Source organism: Paroedura picta, chromosome 3 (genome assembly GCF_049243985.1).
Source record: "Paroedura picta isolate Pp20150507F chromosome 3, Ppicta_v3.0, whole genome shotgun sequence".
Lineage (NCBI taxonomy): Eukaryota > Metazoa > Chordata > Lepidosauria > Squamata > Gekkonidae > Paroedura > Paroedura picta.
The window spans coordinates 168,823,373-168,849,563 of record NC_135371.1 but is presented as its reverse complement, the minus strand read 5'-3'; the positions used below and the strand labels follow the sequence as shown (position 1 = coordinate 168,849,563).

The window sequence follows — 26,191 nt, the reverse complement described above, 5'->3', positions numbered from 1 at the left end:
TCTCGGTCCTGGCCTCCACCTGGTGGAACGAGCCCCCTGAGGAGATCAGGGCCTTGCCTTAATTCCCACAATTCCGCAGGGCCTGCAAAAGGGAGCTCCTCCACCAGGCATTGGCTTGAGTCTGACTGACCCAACAACATCCGCTGGCCCTCCAGACTCCCCTTCCATGACCGAACAATCCGACCTACCCAAGATCTTGTCAGTGTTACTGTTCCTATTAAAATATTGTTGTGTTTGACATGTTATGAGTGTTATATTTGTTATAATGTTCCCTGTAATTACCCTGTGATGTTCCAGCTTGGTGTAGTGGTTAGAAGTGCGGACTTCTAATCTGGCATGCTGGGTTAGATTCTGCACTCCCCCACATGCAGCCAGCTGGGTGACCTTGGGCTCGCCACGGCACTAATAAAACTGTTCTGACCGGGCAGTGATATCAGGGCTCTCTCAGCCTCACCCACCTCACAGTCTGTTGTGGGGAGAGGAAAGGGAAGGCGACTGTATGCCGATTTGAGCCTCCTTCGGGTAGAGAAAAGCGGCATATAAGAACCAACTCTTCTTCTTCTTCTGCTGCTTCTGCTTCTGCTTCTTCTGCTTCTGCTTCTTCTGCTTCTGCTTCTTCTGCTTCTTCAGCTTCTGCTTCTTCTGCTTCTTCTTCCATGTAATCCGCCCAAAGCCGTATGGAAGGATGGTATAAAAATCCAAACAAACAAATTCGGACCCTCTCTTCCCCCCGGTCCCAGTGCGCAGTATTAGATGGCATCAGGAACCCTATGTCACCTTATTAGAAACTGCCAATCAACATTACCATCAATACCAGCCCCAAAGGTCCAACATGTGAGAAGGCTTCAATATCAAACAGTGTACACCACCACCTTATATGATGCTGGGGATTGTTTTTAGGAGTATGGGGGATCGTTTAAAGATATGTTTTACGATGTGACTTGTACATTGTTTTATTCTCCCTGTGAAACGCCGCGAGACAGCTTGCTGGGAGCGGCGGTATACAAGTCTTAAGTATAAATAATTAACATCCTAAATGGAATTAGACCCCACTCTGTTGAAGGCAGTGGGATTAGAAAGGTGTAGCTGTCCTTCCCCTGACTTGGATGTCCTTGGCCATTCTTATCAGATCTTGGAAGCTAATCTGGGTCATTGGTTAACGCAGATGGGAGACCACCAGAGAAGACCAGGGTTGTTGTGCAGAGAAAGACATCATAAATCCAAAAGGCTCCTGTACTTATAACATCAGTGTAATACAGCGGTTCTCAACCACCCTCGTCCCGGGACCCCTACCCCTGCTCGCCGTGGTGCTGGCCTCCTCCGCGCCAACTTGGTGAACTCCGAGGCCATTGCTGCGGCCTCCACTGCCGCTGCGACCCCCAGGAAAGGACCGAACAACCCCTCGAGGGGTCGCGACCCCCAGGTTGAGAACCACTGGTGTAATACATTCTGGTAAGAAAAAGTCCGTTGCCAGAATCTTTTATTCTTCAATCCATCTCTGCACAGTAATGCAATATTCTTTCGACGTAAATTACAAAATAGCCACTGGTTTCTGGCTAATTTTCAATCAATACAGATCCTCAGACGTTCATTTCTCTAAATTATAATGAACTGTTAATTACTAGAGAGGATTATTCGAAACAACATGAAAACAAATGCCTGCCTATTAAGCTTTTAAAGTCAACACATTCTTATTGTTGGAATACTAATACTAATCATAGGATCATAGAATAATAGATTTGGAAGGGACCTCCTGGGTCATCTAGTCCAACCTCCTGCACTATGCAGGACACTCACAACTCTCTCGCTCATCCACTGTCACCTGCCACCCCCTTGAGCCTTCACAGAATCAGCCTCTCCATCAGATGGCTCTCCAGCCTCTGTTTAAAAATTTCCAAAGACGGAGAGCTCACCACCTCTCGAGGAAGCCTGTTCCACTGAGAAACTGCTCTAACTGTCAGGAACTTCTTCCGGATGTTGAGACGGAATTTCTTTTGAATTAACTTCATCCCATTGGTTCTGGTCCATCCCTCAGGGGCAAGAGAGAAGAAGAGAGAACAATAATAATTCTCTTTTTATATCCCTCCCTTCCCTGGTCAGTTCAGGGTAGGTAGCACCAGACTTAAAAACGATGCACACAAAATACATATACGACAAATGAATACAGAATGCATATATAATAACATTCAGGATTATACATTTAAATAATGTTTTATAATGATTAAAAACCACCTCCTCTTTATAGTTTAAATATTCCCGCGGGGAGTTAGATGGTGGTTGGCCAGATCAGTTGATTGGATAGATCAGGGGTAGTCAAACTGCGGCCCTCCAGATGTCCATGGACTACAATTCCCAGGAGCCCCCCGCCAGCGAATGCTGGCAGGGGGCTCCTGGGAATTGTAGTCCATGGACATCTGGAGGGCCGCAGTTTGACTACCCCTGGGATAGATTCTCAGGCAGGGAGACCAGCATCTTCTTGATAGTATTTCCTGGCCTCTACCATATCCCCTATCAGTCTGTGAGCTCTGTATTCCAACCATATGTAAGTGTTGACTTTAAAAGATGAATATGCACTTTGTTTTCATGTTTTGAATAACTCTCTACAGCAGGCTTTCTCACCCAGGTTTTCGTGAAACCCTGGACTTTCTTGGCTGCCCTCGGTTTCCCGAATGGGTGGAATTACGTTTTTTCCTTTTTCAAATGAGTTAGACATTTCTTGCATGATATGACCATATATGGTCATGTTGATTCTCCTCCCCAATAACCAATGATGGACCTGGAGGGAGTGGGCAGGGGAGGAGCCCCGGGTGGGCGTGTCCACAGCTCTGCTTCCCAACCATATTCTGCACGATTGCTCCACTTCTCGAAACCTGTAGAATCTTTCAGGGTTTTCTCAACAGTAAAAAGTAGCAATAAAATAAAGCATAAATAAAATTAAAATAAATGGTTTTAACATGAGTTAATTTAAGCGGCTCTGAATAAATTTGGAGAAGCGCATTGCAACATTTCAGATGAAAAGGAGAATGTTCTTCCCTTGCCGATTGTCTAGGACAGGCTTTCTCAACCCTGGGGTTCATGACAGTCCCAGAAGGGTTTTCTGAATGGGTGGGAGTTAAATTAATTTTTAATATAGTTTAAAATTTTGTTCAATGTTTATCGGGCGATATGACCATATAGGGTCATGTCAGCCCACCCACCGCCTCCCCAAATATCTAATTATGGGCCTGGAGGGGGTGGAAAGGGGAGGAGTCTCAGGTGGGCGTGTCCACAGCTCTGCTTCCCAACCATATTCTGCACGATCGCATCAATTCTTGGGGATTCTTGAAGCCTGAAGGATCTTTCAGGGTTTTCTCAAAAAAAGTTGAGAAAGGCTGCTCTATAATAACTAATGCTTGTTATAATTTAGAGGAATTAGTGTCTGAAGGAGATCTATATTGACTGAAAATTAGCCAGAAGCCGGTGGCTATTTTTGCAGTTTATGTCGAAAGAATATTACATCCCTGCGGACAGACGGGTTGAAGAATAAAAGATTCTGGCAACGGACCTTTCGTTACTGTAATTTATTACACTGATGTTATAAACCAGTGATCCCCAACCCCCGGTCCCGGGACCGGTACCGGTCCACTGATCAGTCGGTACTGGAACGTGGCTCCTCCTCGTCTTCCTCCCCGGCTGCTGCCTCGGGGGCTGCCCTGCCACTCTGCTGCCGGCTCACCTTTGGTGCTCTCCAGCAGCTGCCATGGCTGGGGCTTCCCCTCGGCAGAGCACTGCACAGCTGCTGCTGGCAGCGCCTCCTAGTGGGTGGCAAGAAGTCAGGTGCGCCGGTGAGAAAGCAAGTGGAGCAGGGGCTCAGGTGGCGGCAGCAGCATCCCTTGGCAAAAAGACTACCCCTCCCCCCCGGGCCTCAGTAAAATTGTCAAGCGTTGACCGGTCCCCGGTGATAAAAAGGTTGGAGACCACTGTTATAAACCAACAATACAGGATCCTTTTTTGGTTTATATTGTACTGCACTGTACTTCCCTATTTGTCAAGAGAGAAAGTCAATGGTAGGTAGCCTGCCCTCGTCATCTCCTGAAAACCCAACAGGGTTGCCGCAAGTTTAGGATGCTTAGGGCTGATCCTGCGTTGAGCAGGGGGCGGGACTAGATGGCCTGTATGGCCCCTTCCAACTCTATGGTTCTATGATTCTAAGTTGATGGTTTCTTTCCACCTCCAGCCTGGCCCTGGGGGTGCTTGGTTCTCACAATGGTAATTCCCCTAAGTAGGTGAGGTCAATTTCTTTCTTTCTTCTTCTTTTAGCATTCTCAGGTCAAGCTATATTGACAGACGATCTCAAGATCCCTTTGGTATAGGCAGGGTTAATGAGCACAAAGCCGCGAGTCCCTTTTCACTACTCTGGTTCTTCTCTCAGCCATGGCTCAGCGACACGGACGACGCTCCGTTCCTCGATCCCGTCCTGCGGAAGCGTGCCGTGAAGGTCAAGCATGTCAAGCGACGGGAGAAGAAATCTGAGAAGAAGGTATGAACTCAGGCCAGCAGGATGGCTAGATTTGGGGGGCAGGAGGTGGCAGAATAACTGTCTAGGCAGGCTGGCTTTGAATGGCCAAAATCTATCCTAAGGCTTCATCCCTCCCATCCCCTACATCTTTGTGGCATGTAGTTTATACAGTAAAGCCAGCGTAGTCTTTAAGATACAGGTACCCAGCTTTCTTGAGTCTCCTAGCACCTTTGGAATTCTGAAACAGTGTGGTGGGCGCAGTCACAAAATGGCTGCCGCAAGAGGTGCAGCTAGCCTCAAAATGGCCGCATCAGCTTCCCTTCAGTTACACAGTGAAGATTGTTGTGCTGTGGCAACTTCTGCCAAAGCCATATTAAAAAAAAAAAAACCTGAACAGCTAATAAAATCTCCAGTGGTCCAATCTGGCCCAGTCCACTTTCTGAAATCACTTGACGAGTACACAAAAAAGTGCTGGGAGGTACCCATGGGCACCATGTTGGGCATACCTGCTGTAAGAGGTACGAGAGCCCTCCCCTCTTCTTCTTCAGGTTGTGCCTCAGTTTCTTGGACTCTGCCAGCCTCACCCCTGTCGAGCTGTGTGTTGAATTAAAGCTAAGTATTCAACCTAGGGCTGCCCTTGAAGGAAGATCAGAAACATTGTTTGGTGGAAAACACGGCAGGAGTCACGTCTCACGCATGTCACGCCAGTGTCAAAACAAAGGTTCTCGCCCTTCGCAGTCTGTGAGCCATGTCCTTGAAGGATTACTCCTCCCCACGTATGCCCGTTCACCCTCTGGGACCCACATGCCTCCATCCGTTTGTAAGAAACAGTTGGCTTCTGGGGAGAACTGTCTCCTTCAATGGGATGGCCTCTTGGGCACAGCCTTGGGGAGGAAGCTTGCTCCTTCTCTTTGTCTGTTCCGATGAGCCTGTTGTCTTTTGGAATACTTTTGGCTTAAAAAAGAAAGCTCCAGTATCTTTGTTCTGTCTGACAAGAGCGTCTCCCTTCTGACGGCTGTTCCTTTGATAGGGTTTTGATACAGTTTTTTATTTGGATCGGGTGTGTCCTTCATGGTCTGAGGCCATCATACCTGCGAAACTGCATCCTCCCATATACTCCGAGGAGAGTGTCATGCTTCTAGGGGTCTGCTCTTATCCCAAAGCAGGCCTTATGGTCATCAACAAGGACTCCGACGTTTTCAGTCCTGGACCAATCTGTTACCTGAATGGCGTGTACACATGTCCTAGAACACGTGTATTTGAGCTGTGGGGTGATTAGCCAGATTATGCAAGAGGGGGGTAACTAGCGTTATAGGATCGTTGCCTGTGTAGACAAGGTAGATTACACCTGTAGGAACTCAAGGCAGACACATAGGTAAATGGCAAAACAATAAATATAGGATTTATTGCAAAGAGAATAATAAAAGCACAGGGATATGGCAAAAACACGACACAAAAAGTCATATAGAGAAGAGAAGGAAGGGTGGAAGAGAAGGCTTGGTATAATTACCTGTCCGAAGAATGGAGAGTCAGGTTCCTTTGGACCCTGAGTTGGAAAGCACTTGGGGTGGCTGTCTGAAGCCACGGTTTTGGGGAGGGGGCTACGTGACAAGACTCAGGTGAGGACATGATGGGATTTTCCATGGGTCAGGACGTTGGACAGTGCCCTGGCCTGGTCCAGAGATGGCCGGAGATGGGCTTAAACAAAGTTGTTAATGTGTCTGAGGAAGAGAGCCATCATGTCTCAATGGGTCTTGCAGCTAGGATTTGGGGAACAGATTTCCCCTCCTGTGAATATGTTGCAAGACAAAGAGGTTTTGCCTAGGAGCCTCTGGGCAAACAGGATGGAGCCAATCCACGCAATCAGCAATACAATGGGGTGGGAAGGGGGTAGATGGAGAGCAAGGTTTGAGCCAGGACGCACCTGGATTAGGCAGAGGCTATACTTCGGAACCTAAGGCAGAGAGCAATATTTCTAAGTTGGGGCCTGGCCTGGCTTGGGAGACTTTGCAGTGTCATGGCTTTGGCTTAAGCCTAGACTATTGAGGGGTACCATTCCTCTGGAATGTCGTTCTGATGGAAGATCGGGCCCTGTGATCTTCTTTGCCATTCTGCAGGGCCCACAAGACTATCCTGTCCTGTTGAGCCCTGTCTCTCTGACCTTTCAATTAGCTATTCTAGATGCTTCACCTCTTTGAGATGGTCGCCACACTGGGTAGGCTGGGTGGGCGTGGGCTTTAGTGCTTTGATTGCTCTTTATTGTGCTTGCGTTTTAGCCATGTTTCTTAATTCTTTGTAAGCCGCCCTGAGACAGCCTTTAGGTAGAATGGGCGGGGTAAAAATCTAAAGCAGGTTTTCCCAGCCGCTGTTCCACGGTACCATCTTGAGGACTGCTCAATGGTGCCGCAGCGTGGCAACCAGGGAGAGCCCTCTGCCTTGTGCTTGCAGTTTCTGGCTGCTCTGTGATTTATGATTTGTAGTTTGGACATGCAAACTGACCCACCCCCTCCCAAAGTGGCCAATTATGGGCCTACACGGAAGGGGAAGGGTCCCGGTTGTTCAAGCCTTTGCTGGCTCCTCTCTTCTCAGTTTTCCGTTGGTCGTGGATGGAGCTGGGTGGGTGGGTGGATGGGGAAGGAGCGGCCTACCCTAGCCGTGCGTACTTTTTTGGGAAGGTGGAAGGCGGCCTCGCTGAGCCGCTCAGGACCTTGGCAGGAGGGTGAAAGGTCTACCTTGGCCACACCCACCCACCCCTGACTTCACTTCCTGCTACCTTGAAGCCTAACATATATTTTAGAGGTAGCTCCACGGTCAAATGGTTACAAAAGGATGGTCTAATCTAAAGTATAAATAAAATAAAAATAAATTGGTCTAATGTGAGTCATTTTAAGCAGCTTTGAATACATTTGGAGAAGCACAGTGCAAAATTTCAAATGAGGAAGAGGAGGAGACTGTTCTTCCCTTGCTGATTGCCTAGGACAGCCTCTCTCAACCCTGGGGGTTCTTGACAGCCCTGGAAGGGTTTCCTGAATGGGTGGGAGTTAATTAATTTTTAATATATTTTTAACATTTGTTCAATATTTATCGGATGATAGGACCATATAGGGTCATGTCAACCCACCCACCTCCTCCCAGAATGGCCAATGATGGTCCTGGAGGGGGTGGGAAGGGGAGGAGCCTCGGGTGGGCGTGTCCACAGTGCTGCTTCCCTGCCCTATTCTGCACCATCGTGCCACTTCCTGGCATTTCGAAGCCTGAAGAATGCTTCAGAGGTTTCTCAATGGTCAAATCGTGGAGAAAGGCTGATCTAGGAGATTGGGTAGTCTTGTCTGCTCCCACTTACAGAAAACGTCAGGAGGGCCTCTAGTGAGTAGACCACAGTCTGTGGCACTCTTTCTGGCCGCAGCCATCCACAGACCCCCGAAAGCTTCCCAATATATGGAATTTAAAATAATATTGATATTGATATTGATATTAATATTGATTTTAATATTAACATTAACATTAAAATCAATATTAATATTAATATCAACATTATTATTATTAATAAAATCTATATTAATATTAATAATAATAATAAATTATTTTGTTTTGAAATGTTTGTATCCCACCCTTTTGCTCAGTGAACCATCCAACGATTTTTAAAAACAAGACACACACACATCAAACCAACAATTAAGAACAAGTGGAAAGGGAATGCTGGACTTCATTTGCTTCCAAGCGGGGGGTGGGGGGGGGGAGAAGTGTGGCTCCATACATCTTGCAGTTAATAGAGGAATGTCTCTGTTCCTACTAGAGTTTAACATTAAACATGAAAAGAGAAGTTCTTATCAGAAGAAGACTAGACTGCGTGGTGATGGCTAGGTTCATTGTGAGACTTCCTCAGCTGTGTAGTAATAATTGCACGCGGCCAAAAATTCGGAGCACGAGGTCTCTGGGGAACAGAACAGGGGTGGTTTCTTTGGTCGTAAAGGTGCCACTTTGTCGGTCGCAAAAGTGCCACCAGACTCTAAATTGGTTCTGCTTAATCAGACCAACACAGCTACCGACTTGAATCTACCTTGGCCCATCCAGTACAACACTGTCACATGCAGGTCCAAACCCATCAGGAGGTCCATCAGCAGCTTTAAGAACATAAGAGAAGCCATGTTGGATCAGGCCAAGGGCCCATCCAGTCCAACACTCTGTGTCACACAGGGGCCCAAACCCAGGTGCCATCAGGAGGTCCACCAGCAGGGCCAGAACTCCAGAAGCCCTCCCACTGTGGCCTCCCAAGCACCAAGAATACAGGGCATCACTGCATAAGGGAAACCATATTGGATCAGGCCAACACTGTGTCATACACTGGTCCAAACCCAGGTATCATCAGGAGGTCCACCAGCAGGGCCAGAACTCCCGAAGCCCTCCCACTCTTACCCCCAAAGCACGAAGATAACAGATCATCACTGCCCCGGACAGAGTGTTCCATCTACACCTTAGGGCTATGACCACTGATGGACCTCTGCTGTGTATGGTTATCCAATCCCCTCCATGTTTGCTTTGTTAGCGACGAGCGCCCCCTCTGGCTCTGGCAGGGAGGTCCGTGCCGATCCTCTCCTTATCCCTTTCACTCTTTCCCTGCAGAAGGAGGAGAAATACAAACGTCACAAGCAGAAGCAGAAGCACCGGGACCGGTCGAAGCATGCCGAGCGCGTGGACACCAAAGACCCTTCCTCGCTGCACCAGTGCCTGGGCCCCGGCTGCATCCAGGCCGTCCGGGCCAACTCCAAGTACTGCTCCGACGAATGTGGCATGAAGCTGGCCGCCAAGTAAGTCGGACATGGCGGTTCCATTCCCCCTGCCTTTCCTCCAAACTTTGCAGTTGGAGCAGTCTGGGCGTCCGTGCAAGAGGTCTGTTTGTGTGACCGTCAAAAGGGGGTCTTGTAGAACGAACGACTATGGGATGGCAGGGACTATCCTGGCTTTGGGCCTGGGAAATGCGACTGGCGACGTCTACAGCAGGGGTGGCCAAACAGTGGTTTGCCAGAAGTCCCTGGACTACAATTGCCATGAGCCCCTGCCATCATGAGCTGGCAGGGGCTCATGGGGCTTGTAGTCCATGGGCATCTGGAGAGCTACCGTTTGGCCCCCCCCCCTGGTCTACAGTCTCTGCAGGTCTCCCATTTGCACAAAATGAATGAGAATGATATCGCTTAGAGCAGGGGTAGTCAACCTGTGGTCCTCCAGATGCCCATGGAGTACAATTCCCATGAGCCCCGGCCAGGGTTTGCTGGCCTGGCTTAGAGGGCAAACAGTCTTCGGGGTGGTTGCAAGCAGAGCTGTGGTGTTCTAAGGCTGTTGAAAGTCGCTGGGCTTCCAAGTCTGTCCTTTCGCTGGGGATTGTACTGATTACAGAGAAGTGGCTGTGTCAGAAAAAGAAGAGCTGAGGGTTTGTTTGTACCCTGCTTTCCACTATTTCAAGGAGTCTCAAAAGGGCTTGCAATCACCTGCCCTTCCTCTCCCCACCACAGACTCCCTTTGAGGTAGGCTGGGCAGAGAAAGCTCTGAGAGAACTGTGACTGGCTCAGGGTCATCCATAAGGCCTCATGTGTTTCAGAGCAGCTTACAATCACCCAGCAAACCTTGCGTATCTCAAAGTGGCTTACAATCTCCTTCCCTTCCCCTCCCCACAGCAGGCCCCCTGTGAGGGAGGTGGGGCCAAGAGAGCTCTGAGAGAAGTGTGACTGCCCTTGGGTCATCCATAAGGTCTCATGTGTTTCAGAGCAGCTTACAATCACCTTCCCGTCCTCTCCCCACAACAGACACCCTGTGTGTTGAAAGCCAGGGCGTTGTGGTTAAGAGCAGCGGACTCCAGTCTGGAGAATCAGGCTTAAAATATAATAATACATAACTCAGGGCAGGACACATTGGATAGAAACAACAAGTTAATCAATATAGAAAGTTTTAAAGTTATATTAAAACGGCCTCCTTTTAAATCTTCTGCACTGAGTCATAGAATCACTAGAGGCCAAGCCCGTTGCATTCAGGAATACAATAGGCGCTAGATTGGGGTGGTGGTGGTGGAAGAACTCTCTGGATGACCTCTCCCTCCCCCCCAGGACCTAGAAAGGCTGCAGGCTGGAGACCCCTGAGCAGGGAACTCACTAGCAGGGGCAGCTCTCATGCAGCAGGAATCTGCAGCCTCTGAGCCTTGAGGGAAGTGGAAGGAGGAGGGGGTGGTCAGGGGTGGGGGATGGAAGGTGATTGGCTGGCCTCTGGACAAACAGGCAAACCAGTTGGAGGAGGAAGCACTCAGGGGCGGGGCAGCCACCCTGAGTGGTGCTTAAGCCATGAGACACGCTCCTCCTCCTAGGCCTTACCAGAAATAGATTATGTGGAACAGAGAGTTGGAAGGGGCCTCCAGGGTCATCTAGTTCAACCCCTTGCACAATGCAGGAACTCCCAACTACCTGCCCACCCACAGTGACCCCAATTTCACGCCCAAATTCTCCAGGATCCAGCCTGGCCTGGTTAATTGATGTTTAGTTGTTGAAGGCTAGGTAGGTTTTCGGGCAGGTAGGCCAGCTTGATGTCATTTCCTGGCCTTAACCATAGGCCCAGCAGAACAGCTCTTTGTCTTACAGGCCCTCTGGAATTGTTTGGTCCCCTGCTCCTCTACATGCAGTCCCCTGGGTGACCTTGAGCTAACTGTTCTTGCAGAGCAGTTTTGTTAGAGCTCCCTCAGCCCCACCTACCATACAGGGTGTCCTACATGGTGGTCCCAACTCTATGATTCTATGATTCTATGATTGTAAGCCCGTACCAACTTCATCCCACTTCTTTCCTCACCCCCAGCCGCATCTACGAGATCCTCCCGCAACGAATCCAGCAGTGGCAGCAAAGCCCCTGCGTGGCAGAAGAGCACGGCAAGAAGTTGCTGGAGCGGATCCGGCGCGAGCAGCAGCAGGCCCGGTTCAAGCTGCAGGAGATGGAGCGCAAGTTCCACGAGCTGGAAGCCATCATCGTCCGGGCCAAGCAGCAGGCGGTCAAGGAGGACGAAGAGGTGCCTGGAGGGACCGGGGCGAAGGGGCCTAAGCGGGAGGCAGGGGTCAGCTGGTTTCCAGGGAAGGGGTCCAGATGACAGCCGGTTATTTCCATAATCAACATCCCCTGGTGGTTTTAAGTTGTGTGTTCCTTGACCTGGATGGCCTACGCTAGCTGGATCACGCCAGATAATGGAAGCTCAGCAGAGTTGGCCCTGGTTAGGACTTTTGATGGGAGAACACCTAGGGAGACAGAGTCAGCGTACAGAGCCAGACAATGGCAAACCGTCTTTCTTTGTTTCTGCCTCAGACCTGAAAGGCCTAGGCTAGCCCCATCTCATCAGATCTCGGAAATTAATCAGGGTTAGTCCTGATTAGGTCACCAAGGAACCCCAGGGTTGCTACACAGGAGCAAGCCATGGCAAACCACTTCTGGATGTCCTGTGCAGAGCTTTTCTGTATGTCCCTTGCAATCCACTGGATGTCCTAGGGTTGTCATAAGGTGTTCACAACTTGATGGTACTTTCCACCACCAAATGGGGATGCAAGTTCCATTGTGGGCATGGAGAGCATGGGGCGAAGTCCCATGTTAAATGGAGATCTCCCTCATTGCTCTGGGATGGTCTCCAGCCATTTTGTGTCGAAATGGCTATGTGTGACTTTGTCTTCCAGAGCAGTTGATTTCCAAAGGGCAGTGTGGCTTGCGTGTGTTGTGTATGTGTCCATCCACCCACCCACCCATCCATCCACCCATCCATCCATCGCAATTTCCTAAAGGCTCAAGGTGGATCACATCAATTTAAAACACACAACATCAATAAATGCAGTAGGAATTTAGCAAATATTAAGTTTAAAATTATATTAAAAAATCTAAATATTTTGAATGAATTTACTCAACTTGGTGGACAACAAGCCATAGAGGCCTGCCTTTATTTATTATTTGGCTTATATATTTCCCCACTTGGAGTGATTTACAGCGGCGGTCTCCAACCCCGGTCCGGGGACCATTACCAGTCCGTGGATTAGTTGGTACCGGGCTGTGGCTCCTCCTCGTCCTCCGTGGCTGCTGCCTCGGGGCTGCCCTGCCACTCTGCTGCCGGCTCACCTTTGGTGCTCTCCAGCAGCCGCCATGGCTGGGTCTCCCCTGCTGTCAGCGCCCCCCAGTGGACGGCGGAAAGTCTGGGGTGCCGGCGGGAAAGCAAGTGGAGCAGGGGCTCAGCCCCCCCCCCCGCCCCACATTGTCAACTGTTGACTGGTCCCTGGTGATAAAAAGGTTGGGTACCACTGATTTTCAGCAATGGATTAAAACAATTCATAAAACAACTAAAACATTATACAAAGCTAACAAAACATCATGAAGCAAACATCATAAAAACATCATAAAAAGCTAAAACTAGCAAGGCCTCTCCCATTCCCCCAGCCATCTTCAGTTCGGCTTGCAGAATAAACCGTAAGCAAGAATAGAAAGGGGGGGGGGGACCTGAGAGGAGAGCGGGCAGGCCCGCATGGTGTTAGACCACCTCGGCCTCAACCGTAGGTCTAGCAGAAGAGTGCCGTCTTACTGGCCCTGCGTAACTCCGGTAGCTTCGCCGGGGCCGTGATCTCAGCTGGCAACTCATCCCACCAGTCTGGAGGCCAGGCCGATTACCAACATAACGGCTCCTGAAGAGCGAAGTACTCTTTGGGGACCATAAATGGAGATACGGTCCTTCTTCTAGGCGCGTGGGGGTCAGGTGCTGTTTGCCACAGGTTGCCGACTTCTAATGCAAGCTTTTCTTGCCGTCTCTCCCCTGCCCCAGACCAGCGAAGGAGACAGCGACGACACCGACCTGCAGATCTTCTGCGTCTCCTGCGGCCACCCCATCAACCCCAAGGTGGCCCTGCGTCACATGGAGCGGTGCTACGCCAAGGTAGGCCGACTCCCTTCTCGCGGCCCTGCTCTGAGCTCTGCGTTCGAATCACTCCGTGGATGGTTCTTAGGAAAGATGCTCCCCCCACCCCTCCCAGCCGTAGTTTTCCATCTGTAACGTGGAAGTAACTTGTCAGCGTGCCTTATGAACCATTGGCAAGCACAAACAAGGGAAAGATAGTCCTGGGCTAAAGGTGTGGCAGGTAAATCCGGTCCATGGTCAGCATCCCTTGACCGAACTGTTTCCCTCTTGCTGGATTGGTGGAGCAGTTTGCTTCTTGGATCTGTCCGAGTCATGAAAAAATTATAATCTTGATGGTGGTGGGATCAAGGCTTTAGACCAGGGGTAGTCATACTGCGGCCGTCCAGATGTCCATGGACTGCAATTCCCATGAGCCCCTGCCAGCGAACGCTGGCAGGGGCTCATGGGAATTGTAGTCCATGGACATCTGGACGGCCGCAGTTTGACTACCCCTGCTTTAGACTTCGAGCCATGCTGTTAACCTAGGGAGGAAGAAGGGGGCTGAACAAGGCACTGGGGAAAAGCGGAATGTAAAAGGACAAGAAGTATTTAGCTGATCTTACCGGTAATGCAGATAGCCAGCTTGGTGCAGTGGTTACTGGGATCTAGGAAATGTGATTCCACATTTAGTTGGGTGACCTTGGGCCAGTCCCATTCTCTTGATACTAATCTCAGTGAGGATAAGATGGATAAGATGGATGGGAGGACCAAGCCCTCTGGAGACAGACTGAGGGACTTGGGAATGCTCAGCCTGGGGTATAGGAAGTGGAGAGGGGATAGGATTGCTGTCTTAAGAATCTGAAAGGTTGACACTTAGAGCAGTGGTCCCCAAACCCCGGTCCGGGGACCGGGACCGGTCCGTGGATCAGTCGGTACCGGGCTGGGGCTCCTCCTCGTTCTCCTCCCTGGCTGCTGCCTCGGGGGCTGCCCTGCCACTCTGCCGGCAGCTAACCTTTGGTGGTCTCCAGTGGCCGCCATGGCTGGGGCTCCCCCTCGGCGTGGCACTGCGCAACTGCTGCTGGCAGCACCCCCCAGCGGGTGGTTGGAAGTCAGGGGCACCAGCGGGAAAGCAAATGGAGCAGGGGCTCAGGTGGCGGCAACGACGTCCCTCGGCAAAAGGCTACCCCCCCCCCGGGCCTCAGTAAAATTGTTAAGCGTTGACCGGTCCCCAGTGATAAAAAGGTTGGGGACTGCTGACTTAGAGGAGGGGAGGAAGCAGTTCCTGTTTGCAGCAGAGGACAGGATTCTCAGTAACAGCTCTAAACTATGTAGAACTGTACCAGCTAGACAGCAGGACAAAAATTTTCACAGAGTAGTTCAGCAGTGGAATTAGCTGGGATGGAATTAGGTGGGGAGCTCCCCCTCACTGACAGTCTTCAAGAAGCAGCTGGACAGAAACTTGTCTTGGATGCTTGAGGCTGATCCTGCATTGAGCAGGAGGTTGGACCAGATGGCTTGTTTGGCCCCTCCCAACTCTAGGATTCTATGATTCTAAACAGTGGCTGGACAGAGACTTCTCCTGGATGCTTGAGGCTGATCCTGCATTGAGCAGGGGGTGGCACTAGATGGCCTGTCTGGCCCCTCCCAACTCTATGATTCTCTGGTTCTAAGCAGCAGCCGGACAGAGACTTATCCTGGATGCTTGAGGCTGATCCTGCATTGAGCAGGGGGTGGGGCTAGATGGCCTGTCTGGCCCCTTCCAACTCTATGGTTCTATGATTCTAAGCAGTGGCTGTACAGAGACTTCTGGATGCTTGAGGCTGATCCTGCATTGAGCAGGAGGTGGGACTAGATGGCCTGTCTGGCCCCTCCCAACTCTGTGATTCTATGATCCTAAGCAGTGGCTGGACAGATCCTTATCCTGGATGCTATGATTCTGTGCTTCTAACTTTTCAAGTTGCTTTGGGTCCCAGTGGGGAAAAAAGCATGGCATACATTTGTAAAACTAAATAAATATCTAATACTGGTCCGGTTGAGACTACATGACTTGCATGTTCCTCTTCTCCTCTGCAGTACGAGAGCCAGACGTCCTTTGGGTCTATGTACCCAACACGGATTGAAGGGTAAGTCGGCCCTCAACGCTTGTTCCTTCCTGCCTGGGGGCTCCTGATGTTGCTCTGGTGGCAGTTTGTCTTTTGCAATCTGCTCCTTTCCATCACTCAGCCATCCGGGGGGTAGGGAGAGACGGGACAAGTCAGTGATGAAATGGGCTAGAGAGCTGTTGATGCTCTGTTCTCTTTGGATAGCCCAGGGACGGAGTACATTCTGATGCGTTAATGTGCGCTAGAGGGCGAGGGTCCAAAAGCGGGTTGCACCTTGACCAATGGCGGATGGCACCAGTCAACCAACCATGATTTTTGATATTTAAACAGTTTTATTTTAAAGGAGGAAAGGTACTGCGGATGGGACAGGAAATAGAGATGTTAACAAAACAAGGGCTCCCACATTGCTAGTGGGGTGGGCTGTGGCCGTGAAGGATTAACGATAGCTACGCTGGTGCAAACAAAAGCATAGAAAATGAACTGCGGCCCACCAGAGGTCCATGGACCACAATTCCCAGAAGCCCCTACCAGCAAATGCTGGCAGAGGCTTCTAGGAATTGTAGTCCATGGACATCTGGAGGGCCACAGTTTGATTACCCCTGCTATACAGGGTTGAACATAATTAAAAAACCCATAGTACCAGTATTTGTTAATCAAGTTAAAAACCAAGGCTTTTATAATAGCTCAATAAAATCAGTGCATGCATACTAATATCTCCACTGACCAGATGTGTTCCGGTGTTACCGCCTTTATCAATGGTCAGGTGTCAAAACCAGCATATTTAAAATATGCTCCTTTATATAAAAGGTTGGCTCCTTTACATAAAAAGATACATTTAGGACACTATGGACCTATGCACAATTCTGTGGACCAGAAAGCCAGAAAAAGCTATTCGAGGCCTCTGATATTTCAAAAACAGGGCCTGGTCAAGTGTCCTTCAGTGTCCAGTAAGTGTCTTGTAATCAAGAGCTAACCTTCATCACGAGTATGCTACAGGTGTATCCATGCATGCCGCGGGGCCCACTGAGACCTTTCCTTGGTGCCTACCAAGTTCTTTTAGAAAGTGGGCGGGGTCTTTGAACAGCAAGCCTTCTGATTGGCTGTGGGAGATTTGATTGGCGGTGGATTTTCTAGAATGGAAATTTGATTGGCGGTGTGGATTTTTAAGAAAGTTGCTTCAAGCAGCAGCTGCCACAACAGCACAAGGCTCTTCAGCGTGGGACCGAATCTAAACTTGCGGCAGCCGTTTTGTGGTTGTTTTTCCTTCTTGTGGCAGCCATTTTGAGGTTGACTCCAATTCCTGTGGCGGCCATTTTGAGGTTGACTCCAATTCCTGTGGCAGCCATTTTGAGGTTGACTCCAATTCCTGTGGCAGCCATTTTGAGATTGGCTCCAATTCCTGTGGCAGCCATTTTGTGGCCGCATTCTCAGAATTCCAGAGGTGCCCACAGCCTCCATATACACATCACTGTGGTAGCCGAAGCCCTATTGTCACTGAAGGGGCATGTGAGTGTGTGTGGACTGTATTGTCAACAGAATAACAATTGTCGTTCGTCCTTTCTTTACCTGTGTGGCGGCCATGTGTGTTTTTCAGGGCAACCCGTCTTTTTTGTGACGTCTACAACCCGCAAAGCAAGACCTACTGCAAACGCTTGCAGGTCCTGTGCCCGGAGCACTCCCGGGACCCCAAGGTAGGGGAAGGGCTATTCCTCTTTACTAAATCAATGTTTCGTCAGTCAAATTCCGTAGAATCTCGCTCGGCTAAAACGGGGTTCCAGATTCACTTCCGTTTTCAACACATACTACTTTCTTCAGTAGCTTACTCCTTATTTCTACAATTCGGTTGTCTCCATGTAATTGCTAGGTCTCACAAACCAAACATTTTCTCATCGTATCTCATAGACCAGGGGTAGTCAAACTGCGGCCCTCCAGATGTCCATGGACTACAGTTCCCAGAAGCCCCTGCCAGCGAATGCTGGCAGGGGCTTCTGGGAATTGTAGTCCATGGACATCTGAAGGGCCGCAGTTTGACTACCCCTGTCATAGACCATAGGCTCAGCATTTCATAGTGGAGAATCAGCCGTTTTGCCGTTCCTTTCCTTTGGCTAGCGACTTTGTAGGATCGACTGGTCTTTGTTTTTGCAACAGGGTTAAGGGCAAGCCTGCGTAGATCGGGTTCAAGAAGTCCAGTCTAGAGGTGACCGTTGCATGGATACTGTGGCTTCAGGAATGCAGCTGTGTCCACCTGCAGTCCGAGAGCTTAACACAAGCCCAGTAGTGACTTAAGAGACCAATGCTGTTTGGGGGTATAAGCCCTTGTACCACAGACCAACCCAGCTGCCCTCTGAAACTGTCCTCTAGCTCTTAATCTGGAAGAAAGCTTCGTGGATCGGAAGAAGGCTGCAGACTTGAGCCGAAAGGGAAGGCGAGGGATACGTATTTTAAGTGCATAAATAAACTTAGCTCTGGGGAGCGTCTACTTCTTAGAGGAGTAGTCAAACTGCGGCCCTCCAGATGTCCATGGACTTGAATTCCCATGAACGCTGGCAGGGGCTCATGGGAATTGTAGTCCATAGTCATCTGGAAGGCCGCAGTTTGACAAGAAGAAGAAGAGTTGGTTCTTATATGCTGCTTTTCTCTACCCAAATGAGGCTCAAAGCGGCTTACAATCGCCTTCCCTTTCCTCTCCCCACAACTGACACCCTGTGAGGTGGGTAAGGCTGAGAGAGCCCTGATATTCCTGCTCGGTCAGAACAGCTGAGCTCAAGGTCACCCAGCTGGCTGCATGTGGAGGAGAGCAGATTCAAACCCGGCTCGCCAGATTAGAAGTCCGCACTCCTAACCACTACACCAAGCTGGCTCTCACCTACACCAAACTGACTACCCCTGGTCTATTTCTTATGGCCGCCATGCGTGAGAAACTTCGAACCCTCTTAGTAACCCGAGGTCATGGGAGGAAGTTAAGAGGTTGATTGATGAGGCATGATTAGCTCATCACGGTTTTTTTTGTCAAGACTGGGGATCCCCTAATGAGGACCCCCCTATCAACCCGGAGCGCTCAGCCCCTCCTGGCATCAAACGATTTAGGAGCGAAAGCATATGTTGTTGGATGAGCTCCATTCAAGGACCCAAGAGACATGGTAACCCTAGCAACGGGCCTTTTGCACCTAGAGGCTGACGCAGGAAGAGACAGATTCCATTCCGGAGGCACAGTGTATGAAGAACCGTGTGACCATCAACCTAGCCAGGCAGTGATACTAACAGGATATCTCAGAAGCCAGTGAGGTATCTATATAAAATTGCCAACAATTGGGCCACAGGTGTCAGTTTCCTAGTTCTTTCCCCCTCCCCAAGGCTAGTTAAACCTCAAATACATGGTGAAAACGAGTCTTACGTAAGTTCTGTTTAACGACGGTATACAGGTTGCAGAATTCTGCCTTCCTTGTTCAGAATTTGGGAGCATCTGCACAAAATCAGTCTGACTACACACGGCTGGAGGTATAACTTGTTCAATCCTCCTTGTGATTTTTTCTCCAGGTGTCTGCAGACGAGGTGTGCGGCTGTCCCCTTGTAAAAGACGTGTTTGAGCTCACTGGAGACTTCTGTCGCGTACCCAAGCGGAAATGCAATCGGCACTACTGCTGGGAGAAACTGCGCCGGGCCGAGGTGGACTTGGAGCGCGTGCGCGTGGTACGGATCAGGAGCGGCCGGAGTCCGGGGATCCGGGAGGGACGCATGAGCCGTCGGCGCTATTCAGTTGTATAGAATGGGTTGGTTGGCTGCAGAGAATCTGCAGAGGTGACGTTCTTCTGCTTTGGGAGATGGCGTTGCTGCGTGCCTGCGGGAAGATGCGTGATGATCCTAGATCAGGCTCTCTCCACCAGGGGTCCGTGAACTATCAGAGTTCTCTGTTTCCCAATAAGCCAGACTTCTGTATTATTATTATTATTATTATTATTATTATTATTATTATTATTATTATTATTATTATTATTATTATTATTATTATTATTATTAATACTAATACTAATACTAATACTAATACTAATACTATTATTATTAATACTAATATTAATATTAATAGTATTATTAATAATATTATTAATATTAGTTTTATAGCCTGCCACTCCCTTGCAGCTCGTTGCCGGTAACAATATCACAAATCCCCATTAAAACCCCATAGAAACAATAATAACATTGCCAATATTGCCGGCATGGCAAGAACGGCAGCTCAACTCCCCCCCCCCCCCTCCCTCCCACTACTAGCGGGTGGAGAGGAGGTCCTGATGATGTTTTGCTTCGGGTCCGGAACCCGAGTCCCCGGGGGAGGCATAGATCTATTATCAGCCTTGGCCTCAACCATAAACCTGGCGGAAGAGCTCCGTCTTGCAGGCCCTGCGGAACGTTGAAAGATCCCGCAGGGCCCGCAGCTCTCCCGGGAGCTCATTCCACCAGGTATGGGAAAGTTTCCTTAACCAGGAAAGGAGACATCCATTCACATACATTGACTGAATTGAGGATTGTAGGCTGGATTTAGGTATATTAAGCAGTATAGCACAGTTTCCCCCTCCTATTGAGAACACATTTCAAAGGCTAACGTAACACGGCAGCTGTCAGGAACTAAGCAGGTTGAGACTCAGCAGATTCGCACAACAGACATCACTCTTGGGCTTCCGGCTGAAGCTTTAAGTAAAAGACTTTATTTGGAGAATCAGGACAAAGATCAACACATGACATTAGCTCATAGGCAGGAATCTTGACAGAGACAGCTTATATCCCTTGGCTTGGGAAGGGGGGCACAAAGAGCAATATTTGGTGGGAATATCGATTCACACAGATAGGGCAATACAGTTTCCTCTGATCTACAAGGTGCCAAAACATCCCATCCTGCCAGATGTTGTTTAGCCTGTGTTCCCAGCGAAGCCAGGCTTGTGAGGAGATAAGGAAAGGAGTGCAGGAGGAGGCTTTGAAATGCAGAGGGGGGATGGGAGGGGCACTTCCCAGCAGGCTCAGGAAGGTGCCAAAACTCAGCGGGAGATCCGGGAGCCTAAAGGAATGTGCCAAACCTCAAAGGGGACGGAAACCACGGGTCAGGAACTAGGGGTTCGTGACAACAGCTATTTACTACAAAGGAAAACCAAAAGGCTAGATGGAGGGGGCATGAGCCAGGAGGAGGGAATAGAGGGAGGCGGGGAACTGCGATAGGAAATTAGTGGCTATAAAACAACTCAGGGTAACCTTGAGGTGCCAGAAGGTTGTCTCTGGCAAGCATCACTGGGCAAGCAACAATTAATCATGGCATAAGAGGGGGGGGGGAAGATTCTGACACCCTGGAAGCATTTCCTGAATGGGTGGGAGATACATTTTTATATATTTTTAAAATCCGTTAAACGTTTATCGGGTGATATGACCATATATGGTCATGTCAGTTTGCGTGGCCCGCCCCCCTCCAATGGCCAATGATGGGCCTGGAGGGGGTGGGAAGGGGAGGGGCCTCCGGGTGGGCGTATCCACAGCTCTGCTTCCCAACCATACTCTGCACCATCATGCCACTTCTGGGGTTTCTTGAAGCCTGAAGAACTTTTCAGGGGTTTCTTGGCAGTAAAAAAACATTGAGAAAGGCTGTCCTAGATTATGCGTGAAGTTCATACATTATGGGAATGAATCATTTATTTTATTTCTATCCCGTCTTCTTCCCCAGTGGGGACCCAGAATGGATGACATTGTTCTTGTCTCCTCTTTTTTCCCCTCACAACAGCCCTGTGAGGTAGCTCCGGCTGAGAATGTTAGACTGTCCCCAGGTAATGAGAAGTTGCTTGCCCAGCTAGATAATTAAGCACTAGATTCAGCAATCATCTGTATTTGGCCAAATAGGAAGAAGCAGGTGGGCAAGCCACCTTGAATACCCCAGAGCTTCCAGTATTTCGGAATCTTTGCTTCTATACCGTTTTCTTACACGGATAGCATATTCCTCCTTTGTTCCCCCATGCAGGTGGGATCGCATAACTTATTCTAACCTTCTTCATATTCAAACAGTTCGGTTCTTTGAACCTACAAACATTCTTTGTTCCCTCCTGTGATTATTCAAGCATTACGTTTATTACTGATGACTACATATTTTCCCCTCCAGTACTTTATATTTGCTTAGATGTCAGGCAGCCTTTCTTGACCTTTTTGACCGTTGAGAAACCCCTGAAACATTTTTCAGGCTTTGAGAAACCCCAGAAGTGGTGCGATGGTGCAGAATATAGTTGGGAAGCATGGCTGTGTTCCCCGTGCCCACATGGGGCCCCCTCTGCTTACCACCCCTTAGAGAGCCAGCTTGGGGAAGTGGTTAGGAGTGCAGATTTCTAATCTGGACAGCTGGATTTGATTTTGCACTCCCCCACGTGCAATCAGCTGGGTGACCTTGGGCTCACCACAACACTGATAAAGCTACTCTGACTGAGCAGTATTATCAGGGCTCTCCCAGTCTCACCTCCCTCACAGGGTGTCTGTTGTGGGGAGAGGAAAGGGAAGGCAACTGTAAGCCTCTTTGAGACACCTTCGGGTAGAGAAAAGTGGCATATAAGAACCAACTCTTCTTCTTCTTCAGTGATATCAGGGCTCTCTCAGCCTCCCCTCCCTCACAGGGGGTCTGTTGTGGGGAGAGGAAAGGGAAGGTGACTGTAAGCCGCTTTGAGACTCCTTCGGGTAGAGAAAAGTGGCATATAAGAACCAACTCTTCTTCTTCAATAACATGAGGGCTCTCTCAGCCTCCCCTCCCTCACAGGGTGTCTGTTATGGGGAGAGGAAAGGGAAGGCAACTGTAAGCCTCTTTGAGACACCTTCGGGTAGAGAAAAGTGGCATATAAGAACCAACTCTTCTTCTTCTTCAGTAATCTCAGGGCTCTCTCAGCCTCCCCTCCCTCACAGGGTGTCTGTTGTGGGGAGAGGAAAGGGAACACAATTGTAAGCCGCTTTGAGACTCCTTCGGGTAGAGAAAAGAGGCATATAAGAACCAACTCTTCTTCTTCAGTGATATCAGGGCTCTCTCAGCCTCCCCTCCCTCACAGGGTGTCTGTTGTGGGGAGAGGAAAGGGAAGGCGAATGTAAGCCGCTTTGAGACTCCTTCGGGTAGAGAAAAGTGGCCTATAAGAACCAACTCCTTCCTTCCAGGCCCATCATGGGCCATTTTGGGACGGGGTGGATGGGTTGACATGAGCATATGTGGTCATATATCCAATAAATGTTGAACACATTTTAAAATATATTAAAAATGAATTAACCTCCCCCAATTTGGGAAACCTTTCCATGCTTGTCAATGGAGTAATAATATATTCCTCATGGTTCACCCAAGTATTTCTATAGCTTTCCTATTCATCAAGGCCCATCAGTCGCAAGGCCCACCAGTAACCCAGCAGGCTTCCATGACAGAGCGGGGATTTGAACTCGGGTTTCCCAGATCCTAATCTAACCACTACATCATGCTGGCTCTCTCTCCTGTGCTAAAGAAGTGGCTGGCTCGAGGGGCGAAGCACCCCAAAATAGTAATTGAGCAATCATTCAGCCGGCTCCCCACGCAAATTTGGGGAAAAGCACTGCAACCTGAAATATAATGAAATCAGAGCTCAGTTTGATCACCTAGTCCTGATAGTCACCCAGTCACAATAGTGTCGGCTGTTTAATATCAGAGTGTAGAATGCCTGCAATTAGAGGGAGATATTCCAGGGGCCATCACAGAATGTGTATCATCCGGTACAGTAGGCTAGTGGCCGCAGAGGTAGAATTACAGCCGAAAACAGGGACTTGTGGCTACCTTTCTTAGCAGAGATCCAAACCCTCAGGCAAGGAGTCTAGAATGCTGGGAAGCAAATACTCAAAAAGGGTAAGCAGTGAAGCTGAGCCCTGCTAAGTATTGCACAAGAGCAGGTTATGAGTACAGTTTGAGGAAGAGCTCGGGCTTCGGTTACAGGGTCAGAGTAAAAAAGCGAAAACGTACAAAAGTATCTTTTGTCCCTAAGCTCTAGTACAGGGGTAGTCAAACTGCGGCTGTCCAGATGTCCATGAACTACAATTCCCAGGAGCCCCTGCCAGCGAACGCTGGCAGGGGCTCCTGGGAATTGTAGTTCATGGACATCTGGAGGGCTGCAGTTTGACTACCCCTGCTCTAGTACAATGAGAAGGGGGTCAGGGTGGACAGGTATGCTTCCTGAAGGTGAGGACGAAGGAATTCCCGACTCTCTGAACACTTCCAAAGAAGGAAAAAAGGGAAATCCCTGGGCAGAGAAAGGAGCAATTGGAAACTGGTTTGATGACATCGTTGGAAAGTCCATTTGAGTGAGACGTAGAGCCTCACAGTGGAAAATGATAATATGGAAGGAGTTGTTTTGAGGGCGGAAACACCAAGGCAGCAGAGTTCCTTGGTGCTTTGTATGGTCTCTATTAACAATTTAGAAGCCCAGTGCAGGGTGAGTCCAGGTCTCTCCGCCGCTGCTGTCGTCCGTAGCCAGCTGCAAAGAAATCGGCAGTTGTTTTGTACAATCATAGAATCATAGAGTTGGAAGGGGCCATACAGGCCATCTAGTCCAACCCCCTGCTCAACGCAGGATCAGCATCCTAAATCCTGCTCCTTCCCTTTGGGTGTAAGATCTTGGAGGTGGCCTGAACTTTCCAGGCCCTGCACGATGGACCAGAGAGAAGCGGGTCTCGGCCCCAAAGCTAGCGGCCCCCGAAAAATGGGGCACGTAATGGCAGCCACAGAGTGACCCGCCCTTGCTTTTTTGACAGTGGTACAAGCTGGACGAGCTGTTTGAGCAGGAGAGAAATGTACGGATGGCCATGACCAACCGGGCGGGGCTGCTGGCCCTCATGCTGCACCAGACAATCCAGCACGACCCGCTGACGACAGATCTGCGTACCAGCACCGACCGCTGAGCTGGTGAGTTCGGGGCGCCCGTTTAGATTGGGGGCCTTGGGGGTTTTAATGGGGAATTTTACGAGGGTTTTAATGGGGAATTTTAAATGGTTTTAGTGGATGGATTTGTATTAGAAATGTTGTAAACCGCTGAGAGCCAGTTCTCTGAGAGCGGCGGTCATACAAATCTAATGAATAATAATAATAATAATATCATCATCAGTCATCATCATCATCTTTAACCGCTCCACGGGAGTGGTATAATTAAAACAGTAAGGGTCCTTGGGGTGGGCCCAGTCCGGGATGGGGAAGGGCACCCCTTGGCCTCGGCCTGACAAGCGGAGGGCCCAATTGGCAGGTGCAAATTGGGCCCTCTGCTTGTCAGGCCAGGGCCAAGGGGCCAATAGGCAGCCCAGAGCTGGGAGCCGCCCAGAGCTGGGAGGCTTCAGGGGTGACAAAGGGACAGGCTGTCCATTTGCCGCTCCCGCAGCAGCCAGGAGGCCGCTGGGGCCGGGAGGCTTGAGAATGGCAAAGGGACAGCCCCACCGCATCACTCACCAACTTTGTTGCCCTCCTCTGGACACACTCCAGTTTGTCTACATCCCTTTTCAACTGGGGTGCCCAAAACTGAACACAGGACTCCAAGTGAGGCCGAACCAGAGCAGAATAATGAGGCGGAGCTGGTGCATTTGTTCCCACTCGCCTTCCCTGTGCTGTTAGTCATTGCAGGGGCACGTTTTGGGGAGGGGCCGTTGCTCAGTGGAAGATCCTCTGCTTTGCATGCAGAAGGTCCCAGGTTCAATCGCCCATTTCTCCAGTTAAAAAGGACCAGGCAGTAGGTGATGTGAAAGACCAGAGAGAGTCACTGCTGGTCCAAGTAGACAATATTGACTTCGGTGGACCAAAGGTCTGCTGAAATAGAAGGCAGCGTAATGTGTTCATACATCTGAAATGGTTACGGAGTCCTGTCTTCCCTACCCTAATTCCCATCTCCTTTTACTTCCAGGTTGTTTCCCGATTGCTGGCGACACTTTTGCGATTCAGTGCCAAGTGACCCGGAATTTTTTTTAAAAAGATTTTTTTTCTTAACGCCTCTTCCCCATTAGGTAGTAAGCACTGGTGCGGGTTTCTGGCTCTGAGCCACAACCTTTTGCTCCAGTAGAATCTAGCGGCCTTGGCTCTCACTCCCATGCCAGTGTCTGTCTGAGTTGACTGTGTATAATTCTTTTATATATACATGCACCTGTATCCCCGTGCTCAAAGATGGAGACCTGGCAAAGGTTGGGAGTAGGGAAGTAGTGGGTTTTCTCCTCTCCTCTCCCCCTTCCCCACCCCCCCACCAATAAAGAAAAAAGAAGGGTAAAAAGAGCATTCTGACTTTATTATATTTATACTAGCAAGAAAGCCCATTGCAACCATGAATGCAATGGGCGCTAGGACCAAGGGGAGACTGGCAGGCGTGATCTCTCTCTCTGTCTCTCTCTCTGTCTCTCTCTCTCTCTATCACAACAGGAGCCATAGCAGGTAATCAGGGCTAGTTTGTGGTTTGGCAGGGCTCTCTGTGTGTCTCTCTCACACGCTGGCTCCTGCAGCATCTGAGACCAAAGTGGCTAGCATCCAGGGAGGGAGGGAGGGCAGGAGCTGTAGGTGCAGGGCCAATCACGGTGTGGCCAGCTTTGCTGATTGGCCCTATAACAACTAATTCCAACTTCTGATTGGCCCTATTCCAACTAATTGGCCCTATTCCAACTAGATTTGGACTAGGTGGTCTGTATGGCCCCTTCCAACTCTATGATTCTATG

General features: G+C 49.6%; 1 protein-coding gene across 4 annotated transcripts in view; it reads left to right on the top strand.

The window, feature by feature from the left end:
- The window catches only part of CXXC1 (CXXC finger protein 1), a 42,896-nt gene extending 17,116 nt beyond the window's left edge, over positions 1–25,780 (top strand). For all 4 annotated transcript variants that reach the window (XM_077329380.1, XM_077329377.1, XM_077329378.1 and 1 more), the window contains 9 exons: positions 4,412–4,519; positions 9,122–9,306; positions 11,333–11,540; positions 13,320–13,430; positions 15,465–15,514; positions 17,088–17,184; positions 19,031–19,183; positions 24,263–24,413; positions 25,396–25,780. In XM_077329380.1, coding sequence (XP_077185495.1) covers positions 4,412–4,519; positions 9,122–9,306; positions 11,333–11,540; positions 13,320–13,430; positions 15,465–15,514; positions 17,088–17,184; positions 19,031–19,183; positions 24,263–24,409 — 1,059 coding nt within the window. In that variant the 3' untranslated portion in view covers positions 24,410–24,413; positions 25,396–25,780. The remainder of the gene's footprint in view (positions 1–4,411; positions 4,520–9,121; positions 9,307–11,332; positions 11,541–13,319; positions 13,431–15,464; positions 15,515–17,087; positions 17,185–19,030; positions 19,184–24,262; positions 24,414–25,395) is intronic.
- The last annotated feature ends 411 nt before the right edge of the window (positions 25,781–26,191 follow it).